Source organism: Acanthopagrus latus, chromosome 8 (genome assembly GCF_904848185.1).
Source record: "Acanthopagrus latus isolate v.2019 chromosome 8, fAcaLat1.1, whole genome shotgun sequence".
NCBI lineage: Eukaryota > Metazoa > Chordata > Actinopteri > Spariformes > Sparidae > Acanthopagrus > Acanthopagrus latus.
The window spans coordinates 11882784-11894200 of NC_051046.1; the positions used below are offsets into that span (position 1 = coordinate 11882784).

The 11417-nt window shown below is 39.4% G+C and overlaps 1 protein-coding gene across 1 annotated transcript in view; it reads right to left on the bottom strand.

Annotated features, from left to right (window-relative positions):
* Positions 1 to 9523, bottom strand: part of LOC119024168 (mucin-2-like) — a 30799-nt gene extending 21276 nt beyond the window's left edge. The window contains exons 1-27 of the mRNA XM_037106686.1: positions 9428 to 9523; positions 9166 to 9204; positions 8806 to 9067; positions 8535 to 8649; positions 7830 to 7920; positions 7635 to 7747; positions 7336 to 7549; positions 7121 to 7246; positions 6361 to 6478; positions 6126 to 6264; positions 5890 to 5994; positions 5674 to 5752; positions 5419 to 5556; positions 5157 to 5321; positions 4977 to 5071; positions 4751 to 4877; positions 4418 to 4661; positions 2833 to 2882; positions 2638 to 2738; positions 2388 to 2539; positions 2165 to 2303; positions 1977 to 2084; positions 1711 to 1890; positions 1393 to 1632; positions 1089 to 1245; positions 862 to 990; positions 467 to 617 (exon numbers count right to left, since the gene is read on the bottom strand). Coding sequence (XP_036962581.1) covers positions 467 to 617; positions 862 to 990; positions 1089 to 1245; positions 1393 to 1632; positions 1711 to 1890; positions 1977 to 2084; positions 2165 to 2303; positions 2388 to 2539; positions 2638 to 2738; positions 2833 to 2882; positions 4418 to 4661; positions 4751 to 4877; positions 4977 to 5071; positions 5157 to 5321; positions 5419 to 5556; positions 5674 to 5752; positions 5890 to 5994; positions 6126 to 6264; positions 6361 to 6478; positions 7121 to 7246; positions 7336 to 7549; positions 7635 to 7747; positions 7830 to 7920; positions 8535 to 8649; positions 8806 to 9067; positions 9166 to 9204; positions 9428 to 9503 — 3653 coding nt within the window. The 5' untranslated portion in view covers positions 9504 to 9523. The remainder of the gene's footprint in view (positions 1 to 466; positions 618 to 861; positions 991 to 1088; positions 1246 to 1392; positions 1633 to 1710; positions 1891 to 1976; positions 2085 to 2164; positions 2304 to 2387; positions 2540 to 2637; positions 2739 to 2832; positions 2883 to 4417; positions 4662 to 4750; positions 4878 to 4976; positions 5072 to 5156; positions 5322 to 5418; positions 5557 to 5673; positions 5753 to 5889; positions 5995 to 6125; positions 6265 to 6360; positions 6479 to 7120; positions 7247 to 7335; positions 7550 to 7634; positions 7748 to 7829; positions 7921 to 8534; positions 8650 to 8805; positions 9068 to 9165; positions 9205 to 9427) is intronic.
* Positions 9524 to 11417: the final 1894 nt, after the last annotated feature.

An 11417-nucleotide genomic window follows, 5' to 3' on the forward strand; every position in this document is an offset into this window, starting at 1 on the left:
AAAATGCTTTAAATTAGAACCCATAATGTCTTATTCGTAATTATTTTCACCATGAACTACTCAGTACTTTATTAACCATATATACATATATTCGGTATATCATGAAATAGTTTGATATTGCTTACCAGCATGAATGTATGACAGTATTAATTATTCAATTGTGTCAGCTTTACTACTTTTGTTTTTTATTTATAGCATACATATGTGTCAAACTGATCCAGTAAAGGGCCATGTGGCTGCAGGTTTTCATTCCAACCAAGCAAGAACACGCCTGATTTGGATCAGCCAACCAATCAGCCAACCAAGCAAGAACACACCTGATTCGGATCAGTTGTGTTCTTGCTTGGTTGGAATGAAAACCTGCAGCCACATGGCCCTTAACTGGATCAGTTTGACACCACTGGCATAATAAGTGTTATTAACTTTTGCTCCAATGTCAGTCTTAATAAGATGGAAAGTGTCGTACCAGTACTGGCATTTTTCCCTAGGAGGCACATGCTCCCCTGGTTCGTAATGATTCCCCTCACTGTCGTAGCAGCCACATTTCTCCTTTGACACACATTTCATGGTATCTTCCCTCAAATAAGATCGTTCAGGCGGGCAACGTGGATAGCAACCTTAAAAATTCAAATAATACGGTAAATCACAAAACAACCATGCAAGAGGTACAGAAAGGTAGTCAAGCCCAAACCCTGGGACAGTCTCTGAGTGGTAAAAGTGAACCAAAGGTTGTTAAGATGACGGTAAGCACCTGCCCTTAACCAGTGGGCTTTGCCAAAACAAAATCATGTGCTGTCTATAAGTTCTCCCTAATAAACTCTTAAGTATGAAATACCCACTTCACTTTTATTTCATTTGTACCTTCTAATGCTGGAAGTCTACTGGAGCAAATTCCTGAGGGATTCTTGCAGGTCTTCATGCAGGGTTTCCCACAGGACTCGTAGTGCCATTCACACTTTCCATCAGGGTTGTAATAATCACAAAATAGAGCTAATGAAACAAAGGACAGGAATATCAACAAGCTGCTGTAAGCTGACAATACACAGTCTTTTTAAAGAGAAATCTCCTCACAAAAATACAACACTCACGGCAGATGGTGGGAGTTCTCCATTTTATGCAGGCTCCGGCTTTATTACAGGCTGCTGCATAGGCTGCGACGGCCGAGCAGAAACACTCACAATCTCCTCCTGTATTGCAGGCACACGTATCTCTCACACATGCATCATGATAATTCTGCGGCTCCACCTTTTTGGAGGAAAATGTACATGTAAATGTAAGATGAGGCTAAATTATATTCATCTAATCATACAGAAAGTCATCATAAGGTTAGTTTTGTGACTACAATGACTTTGTGTTTTCATGTCATGAGTCATTGCTCAACTGTGTCCTTACCTTTGAATGGCAAGCAGCAAATACTTCACTTTTGATAATGCTGCAGTGTTTTGAGGCCCATGCCTTCCTGTGTGAGTACAGACTGCAGGGATTTTTAATTTCTTTTGCATCAGGGCATGTAGTTGATGTTTTCCAACTGTTTCCAAAATCAAGGCCTTCAACCACAACTACTTTGTTTCTGGTGGTGAAATCATCCTTGACATTCCCATTGAAGTTCCCACACAAACCACATACTTTTCCCTGGGATAAAATGGAATAGTTAATTTGTAATCTGGCAACCACTTCAACAATTTCCTGAACACCTGTGTTTGTGCTCACCTTGAATGCTGAGCTGAGTTTGATCATGAGTGTTGTTTTCTTATTCCAAATGATAATAAGACCATTCTTTGCCTCAATGACAAGATATATGCCCAAAGAGTGGACCTGATAGGGTATGTCCACCCCTTTGCTTTGTTTTATAACTTTGATATTTTCCTCTGAAAGAACAATTTCTTTGTTCTGAAAGAAACAAAACATGTTTATTTGTAGTCCTGCAAAGACAGCATTAAATAATGCATTTAAATGCACATAATAGAGTAATGTACCCCTAGGTAGAGCTTGATAATAGTGGAGCAGATGGTGTCAGTTGATCCACAAGGGATGTTCTCAGTCAAAACCCTGAAGCTGCCATTCATATTGCCCCCACAATAATCCTGCAAGATATTGATTATTGTCAGTATCCCAAGACTAGCTTTCCACAAATCGCAAAAGACATAACAAAGTTGCTCTATACCTGCGTGAAGATGTAGCCGCAGTCCCCATTAAAGGAGAATCTCTTTTCATCAAAAGTGATGTAATGCCCTTCTCCATATATGGTGCAGGTTCCATCACACTTATTAGCTGTACAATTCCATTTTCCACTTTTGCAAGTGCTATGAATTATATCAATGAAGTAATGTCACATTACAAAACAGATTTGAAAAACAAAATAGTGTATAAAGGATTAGAGGGCTCACCAGGTGTTGCAGTCCATTGTTACTGTCTGTCCAGACTTATAGTACTTGTCAGCATATTTGCAAGGACAGTGCTCCTTCTCAGTGCAGCCTCCATTGCCATCTGACAGCAGGCCAGCAGGACACACACAGCCTGAGATACACTGTTTACTCTCCTGTACAGCGTAAAGCAATGTATTCAACATGTCATCCTGCTTTAGTATACATGTGTAGAAGATTTAACAACTATCATGAACCAGCGTTTCAATCTTACACATTCTGTGTCCTCTGTTTGGCAGCTTTTTTGGCACTCTAATCCCTTGACGCCCAGCTTTGCACTTGAACAGTTGAAGTAAATCATCGGACCCTTGCATGCTAATGACAATGAAAGCAAGTTACAAAGGACATCCCTGTACACTTGATGTTACACTCACAGTGCTCTCCTGAGTGCTGAGCGATTTGTACTTACAGTCATTTTCGGTTGGTCCTTTACATTCCAGCTTTCCACTGTGACAGATGCTGAAATGCAGAGAAAAAACAGGCAAGGAGGCCAAAGAATAGAAATACATTTTGTAGTTAATTTTTGGTGGTTTTTGCTCAGATTCTTTTTTCAAGCAAAAGAGTGTTAGACAGTGGTTCCAAACGGCTCTTTTTTTTTTTTTAGGATTTACCATTCTCAGTGGTAGTTAGGTCTTTGTCCCTACACACAGGCTAAATTGATGCCAATAAAATCTTGTGTCCATCAGTGCATTCTCTGAACAGAGGAGGTTACAGAAAGCTGGGGACTATTTTAGTGCAAACTGAGAAAAAGCAGTGTACACGTGAACCATCATTGGTCTGTCAAAGTCTAGTGTTGGTGTTTTTCCCCAATAATGTTGTTCCAGGGTCATCATTTCTTCTCCCAAGAAAGAAAGAATGTCCATATTTTAAGCAAAACATTGTGGCTTCATGGGTTGAGTGCAGGACTCTCATTGGAGCATGCTGTTATACTGCTGTTTGGTAAGGTTGAGGCACAAACAAAACTTTGTATGGTTTAGACAATAACAAGAATTGGTAAGTTTCAGGACATGAGGGTTTGGTTTAAAGTATACCATTTCACAATGTTTATCATGTGTTACAAAGATTTTAATTTAATTTGTAATTTTCCGTCTCTCCCTACACCCCTCCATTCACTAATGCTTTTGCGTTTTTGGACTTTTGAGATTAAACTGATGTCGCAAGAGGAAATACACACAAACAATGTGTCAAAAACCAGGACCTCCTTCATTTTCATGTACGAAAAAACCCCCAAAATAAAATATAAATGTGTAAAGTGAGCTTTAAACCCAATAAAATACGGCTTAAAAAAAATACATTTAAACCATTGCATCTAGGAGCCGCAACTAAGTAAGACACACAAAGCAGTTTTTCAGTTTAGTTTCTTACAGCATAATGTCAACAGGCCTAATCAGGAGAATAGATTAGTAATAAAGTTAATGATGCATTGTCTTTGCTGAGAAGAACAACTTACAAGCTAGACTTAAAGCAAGGGCGGGGGGGGGGGGGGGGGGGGGCAGTACACCCCTGCATATAACATACCCAGGTTGTTTTTGTTTTTGTTTTTGGTTAATCTTCACTTAAAGTCAAACCAAATTTCCCGTATTACTAGTCATACCTCTGTTAAAAAGGTAAGTTGAGGATAAAAATCTCTACGATGTACAAGGCAAGCAATGTCAGGCTAGCTCGTTTTTTGGAGAGCTGCATGCCTTAACACTGGTACTCTCTCCGTGATGAGCCTGATATGTAGTGCACAAAGTTGACCCACAACTGGCTCCTGGGACTTTGCCCACAACTTAGCATCCACTAATCTTGTGTCGCTTTTCTTTAGTTAAAAATAAAGTTCCCAATTTGCCTCCTGATGGAGACCTTTGCTGCATGTCATTTCCCATCTCTCTCTCCACTCTCTCTCACTTCTATCCTGTGACCTCTCGACCATCAGCTAACTACTGAAAAAAACAAAACAAAAACAAGACTGCTCTGCCTTATTATTTGCTTTGAAAAATGAAAATTCTCACCAAGTTTGTCCATTGATAGTTTTCTTTTCCTTGGGAGGTACCTCACCACAGGGGCATTTACTGGCTGGCACACACTCTCCCTTCTCATTTAGGTAAGTTCCTTCAGCACAGCCGCAGCCATCAAGGGGGGTAAAGCTAATCCCACATGTCGAGTCTGACTGACTGAGAGAACGGCAGGTGCGTCCACAGCTTGTCATTTGGTAGGAATACACCATAGTCGATGGGCAGGAAGTCATATATTTCTCTTTTGAAAGGGAACAGATTCACTCAGTGTTTGAATATGATAGATATAGAATTCATTGTTTCAGCTTTGGTAGTTTAGGTTTAGCTTACTGCATGTGCTGTTCCTCCACCCATTCAGTAAAACACCCTCAGCGGCACATGCATGGACATAGCCGGATAAGCTAGCACACATGCATTCTTCACTGTCTTCACAGGCACAGGCATCGTATATACAGGCCTAAGGAGAGAAACGGCAGAATGAATAGTTGAGATGCGTGTGAAAGAAAGTAAAATTGTACATATGTCAGACAACATATACAATGCAATCCCTGCTTACAGCTTCATAGTCCTCTGGGTTTATCTCAGAATGGCACTTGGAAAAAATCCCGTTTCGGTCTGATAGCAAGGCGCACCAGTGCTTGGCATATTTCTCTACAAAGAAAACAAAGACTTGTTAACTGGTACAGTGTTGTGAAGGATTATATAAACAATTTGGAGCATAAGGTCTGTTACCTACCCTTTGCTGTGCTGAAACTGCAGGGGTCCTTCAAATTGTTTTTCGTATCCTGGCAGGTTGATTCTGTTTTCCATGCATTAACAAAGGGACCAGCTGTTCCCTCAACCAATCCAGAGTGGGTTCTGAAGTCATCAGCTTCCACATCATTAAAATCTCCACAGAGACCTGAATGAGGATAATGATTTTGTCTTAATGCTCATCCCAATACTCCTCATATCGTGTGTTACACTATAATCAAAAGTTCTCAAGAAGTGAAACAAACCTTCGAGTTTTCGCTTATTGGAAACACTGGCTTTGATGAAGACCTGCATGGTGGGTGTGAGTTGAATCTCAAGTTGAAGCCCAAAGGCAGTGTGGATTACAATGAAGAATGTTGATGGTTTGAAGACTTTTATGTCATCTGCAGGCAAAAAAAACATTTTCACATGAATTAGAACAGACAGCTTTAATTTGAGAAAACTTGATTATGTCTGTTATTTCACAGAAAAATGAGTGACAAAAATAACCATTCACTCACCCATGAAAAAAGGCAGTTTGGCAATCTCTCTCTCACTTGGGTAATAAACTTGTCCGTTTGCTTTAACTACAATCTTCTGCTGCAGGGAAAGAAGACAATATGATTGTTAAAAACTACAGAGTACAACTCAACCTTCCCTCAGATATGAAACAGAGAAAATCCTATGAGTATGTTTTCACTTTATTAGGAGAAATCCATAGTATACTCTCATTTTACCGTGCTGTTACGAAATTGCAGAGTGACTTCACTCAGGCAGGTGGTCTTATCTGATTTTTCACATTTTTTCAGGGCAGCAAGGACACGGAAAAGCCCACTAGTTTCCTAAAATCAGAAAGGAAAAAAGTGCCCTCGGTTACAGAGAGTTTTCTTTTTTTTATTAATGTATTAATTTTTCTACAGGTTATGTCATATTTTTGTGAATTAAAGGATGAATTAAAGTTTGAATGCCTCACTTTGGAGAGAACATATGTGCAGTCTCCAGTGAAAGTGTATGTTTTCTCATCATATGTGGAGATATGGGAGCCACCCAGGACAGAGCAGATACCAGGACAGGTCTTATCCTTACAGCTCCACCGACCCTTGGTGCAGGTGCTGTCAACAGATTTTAGTCACTTCACCTGGACAGACCATCATGACGGGCACATGTTGTAACTGTAAACATTATACTGACTAAAGTGAAGTGATTACCATTGTTTACATTGCCTTGAGATTGTTTTCCCTGGGGAGTATGTCTTGCCATTGTGCATGCAGGAGCACTTCTCAACAGCAACACACCCAAGTTTTGTAATGTCATCAAAGACGGTCCCTTGGAAGAAACACAGTGACACGATTAGTCGAAGCGGAACAGCTCTACAGTGAAATACTGTAAAAGCCTTCCATGTACATGGGTATTGCAAAGTATATATTTTTTTGTGTGCTGAGCGGGTGTATTGGGGGAAAATGTATTTATTTGCACTCTCAATTAATAATTTGCGTGCATAAATAAAATTATATGTTTTATGTTTGAGGAATGTCAAAGATAAAATGAATGGCAGTAAATGAACATGTCTCCATACAAATGAAACATACAAAAAAAACAAACATTGTATCTGAGCTCCTCAATTAGATTTATAGCACATTAAGCTAGAGTGTTGCATGCTAGCACCTAACTGATAGCAGCCAAAGCTAAAAGCTTTAGTCTTATGTAGCAGCACAAATGTGTAAAGATAAGTGTTGAGAGAAAAAGGAAAAATGTAATCAATGTAACAACCTTAGGCAACTAAAGACAGAAACACAGGTGCTAGCCTGGTGCTAAAAACTACAATTTCCCCTTATGACGCTATGACAACTTGACAGTAACACAGCAGCACATATTAAGTAATTGACGGCACAAGTTAAATATTTATTTGAACAAATGATACTTAAATTACATTTATTGATTTATTGATTTTAAAATGTTTAATCTTACCTGGTGGACAGAAGCATCCATCTACACAGTGATCATCACACACCTGGCTTCTCTCAGGGTTGCTGCAGGTGTCAGTACAGGGACTACCACATTCCCGATACACCTTGTTAAAAGGGCATGTTCTTGCTATTCAGAGCACAAAAAATGAACAGTTGATAAAAACAGAGTTTCAGATATAAATTCAAAAAGCTTCAACATGTAAATGCTGTTCTTACTGCACAGGTGTTTGGTCCTCCATTCCAGCGGTTTCCCGCCTGCATGAGCACACTGACGGGAGTACTCGGATATGGTTGAACACAAGCATGAGGTGCTGTTGCTGTCACAGTTGCACTGGTCTTTCTCACAAGCTTTGAGGAAGGAGTCAGTCTTTATCAGGCCTTGACAGCTGCGGAATTCCGGTCTTGAGAGCAGGTTCTTACAGAGGTCTTTCTGTGGGTCGAAGTATATGTGTTTAAATTGTATCAGCAAAAATTATTTACACACAATCATTTGAAGCAAATTCATTTTTACATACCTGATTTGTACAGCTCTTTGTGGCTTTAGATGGGATTTCTTCACATTTTTCGGTTGGACCATTGACTTTCCAGGCATCCCCATAATCTTCAGGAGTTAAAGTGTCCCCTGTTCCTAGAAGCGAACATAGGTTTCAGCAAAAATGTGAAGACTGCCTGTGTGCAGTTTGTTTAAGGCTGTATTATTTAGTAAATACCTTTTTCAATGAACTCGTTGTAAATCTTTACTCCGTTGAAGTCACCACAGAGGCCACAAGTCTGATTCTTGAATTTTGCATCCAGCTCAACCTTAGAACCAAGTGAAAATTAGATTTGAAAAAAAGGGCAGAAAAGAGGAAATCTTGGCACAATTTATGCCGAGTAGCTCACTGGTACCTTTGTTTTTAACACATGACACATCCATATCATAATTTATAATATTATCATATAATCTAATATGTGATTATATAATTTATCCGTTGAAAACTGCTGTCTCAGAGGAAGAACTGACAACCTTAAATCTAAAACATAAAGTGCGCTCAGGCTCTGACCTTTTCTGTTGCCTTTAGTAATATTTTGGTCTGTATAGATTTTCTCACATACATAGTGTGTCAAGTTCAGTAAAGACATTAACGTAAGAAATGTGTTGATCAAGACACTGAACTATGAATAAACAGACAGTGAAGTAATGTATAATATAGCTGTCACCGTTGCTTCTCTTTAATTAATCTCAACTCATCTCAGATTCACCTGAGTCAATTCTCATATTATTCAAACAGGAATAAAACTAAATCAAGTGTAGAACTTTCAGAGCTCGGTAAATGTGCTTATCTGTAAGTTATCAAAAAAAATTAAAGAACACATCAGATATCATTTATACACAAGCAGAGGCAAGTATGATGAGACAATGAATATACACATACCCAAAGGGAGTCTTTTTCATCCCACATGACGATCAGACCCAGCTTTGCCTCAAGCTGGACATAGGACACGGTTCTTCCGATTGAGATGCCACGCTGGTTGAATGGCATGGTAACACTAGAGACGACAAAAATAAATGAATAACTACAAATAAGAAAATCAACCCAATAAGATACTAAAACATTACATTGTATGAAACTGTGTAGACTAATGTTCAACTGAATCTTGAATTAAACGTCATTTTAACCAGTGGGTAATAAAGAGGTTTCTCACATTTTATCATCAACTTTGACAGAAGTGTCGGCTAACTCGACGACGACCCCATCCAGCTTCATAGTGACCTTCTTGATGGTAGTGGTCCGATTGATCACCTGCCTTTGGAGCTGAATATTGAAAAGCTCATAGTTACTCTTACACTGGGATGCAAGGACGTAGTTGCAAGTGAAGGGAAGCTGGAAGAAATCTCCGTCAAAAGTCTTGAAATGATAGTTTCCCCACGTGCTGCAGAACTGGTCTTTCTCAGAGCTTTTCACCTCTAGTTTGCGGAGAGAAAAACGAACAAAAACCTTCATTACACTGAAGCTCGAATCATACATTTTGTTTTTCTTTTATCTTTGGAAAAAAAACATTTACCTGTGATTATTGGCATTTTGGTCACCTTCTGAACCATGACTGAAAAAAAGAAAGACATTCATGCTTTAAGTTAGTAAAAAAAAAACAAAAAACACACAACGATATTTAACAAAAGCAGCCTGTTTACATTTGTATTATCCAATATGCACATAAAAAATACAATGTCATGTCTTCACAGGATAAGTTCACTTATGATAGTGCAGAACAATAAGGTTCAGTTTAATATGTGCAGCTCTCTTTGTGTCCCATTGAGTGGACTCACCTGTGAGTCCGGCAGACAGTCCGAACCAGAGGGTGAACCAGAGGGTGAGCCATGGTATTGCCCGATCAGGTGGCATCTTGGCTTGTCTCGAGAGCAACGAGCGGTCCTGACAGAGATGGATGAGCCGTTTGATGTCCCACTGTGAATGTCACATAAAAATACTTCATTGGATATTTGCTGTTAAGGAGGGGTCAAAGATACATTCGGGGTGTCAACCACTGTGGTTTCTGGCTCGATGAACATCACACCCGTGAAGAGGTTTCGTATTACAGCACTCATCGAATATTATATCAACAACTCTCTGGCTCCACAGCTCTGTTTGGGCTACTCCTTAGTTAATATTAACATATATCCTGTAAGTGAAGGAAATAAACCACAGTTAATCAAGCAATGCACTGTATGCTTCAACTGTGACGTGTTCATGCAAGACTTGCGTGCTTTTCCCACTGAAACAGAGCATTTTTAAGTTTTAGGATGTATCTCCGTCTCCATGACGATCAGTAAATGTGTTCAAATGTGTCATTAAATCACTCAACCATTTATTTAGCTAAACATTTACCAAGGGCTTATCACGTGTTTACTGAGTGCCTATCATCGTCATCATCCCTCTATCATCTTCTCCCTCACATAAAAAACTGAGCGCAAACACATAATCCTACAAGCGGTTCCTTGTTTCAGCTGTGTTAATTACTGGTCTAGTTTTAACTCTTGGTTGAAAAAAACCCTTTGAGACATGGCGTTTCTTGAGCGCATATGGGACAACATGTAAGGATCTTAGAAGATGTAACTCGAAACAAGAGAAAAAAAAAATTAACTGGCTGTGTTGTGAGTTCACTTCACAAAATCTAAATGCTCAACAACTCTACAACATTCACACTACAAGTTTAAAGAATACTAAATCTGCTAGTACTGTGTACCTGTTATCTAACTAAAAAAAAGAAGTAAATATGCATTCCAGGTAAGGAGGAGGCTCTTGAGGATGACTCGATATCAGAGCCAGGAACTGCAGGGTGCCTCCGGTGAGCTGTTGTGGTCTAATGCAAAGGGATTTTTTTCTGAACAAATACATGGTGTGGGAATGTGTTTGAGGAGAGCGCTCCAGAGGGAGGGAGAGCTATGGAGAAGGCTAGTCCTGTCGAGACGAGAGGTTGGCATTAGAGGAGCGGAGGCCACACAAAGCAGTTCAGACAGCACTGTTTAAACATGTGATAAACTGTCTGACTCACTGCTTGTATGTAAAAATATTTGGGACAGTGCTGTGCTTGAACATGTGGCAAATAGTAAAACACTGAACACACTGTTCTGAAAACTGTTCACCATCCGGCTGACCTATCTATGAGTGAGTACAGAAAAGGGACCGTTTGGCCTTTTTGGAGATATGCGCAGAAACACACAGCACAGAGTGACTAAACCTAACCAACATAACTACAGAAGGAAAAATGCTGGATCCCATCAAAAAAACGTTTTGAGGAAAGGATAAAATATGAAGGGAAAATAAACTGTCTACTCCCTTGTATTCCCTGTCTGTTATCTCACTTTTTATTAGTCTGTCAGTCAGTTATCTGATAGAAAGATGAACCGGCTGGGCTGGTTGTCACTGTGTGCACAATTTGAAAAGGAAATACTAAAATGTAATATATTTATCTACATCCGTGATTGATGACTTGGGACAGAGAACCAGAGAACCAATAAAATGAATTCACATTCAAAAAATAACTGAGATAAATTCATCACTTTTTAAAGAAATCAAATTGAAAATATTAAATATTTTTGTTGTATGTTTTAACAGCTTGAACAGGTTGTAGGATATGTCCGTGCAAAGAGAAAACCTTGCTCTGACACATAACAAACAGACAGGCTTGCATTGACTAATCTGTCAGTACAGTCAAATTACAGAGTTTAACTGGAGCTGTGTGTGTGTGTGTGGTAGGTTTGTTGTTTAACAGGACAGACAGACATAGGACAAGGACCTGGGAAGTACGCAGCCTGG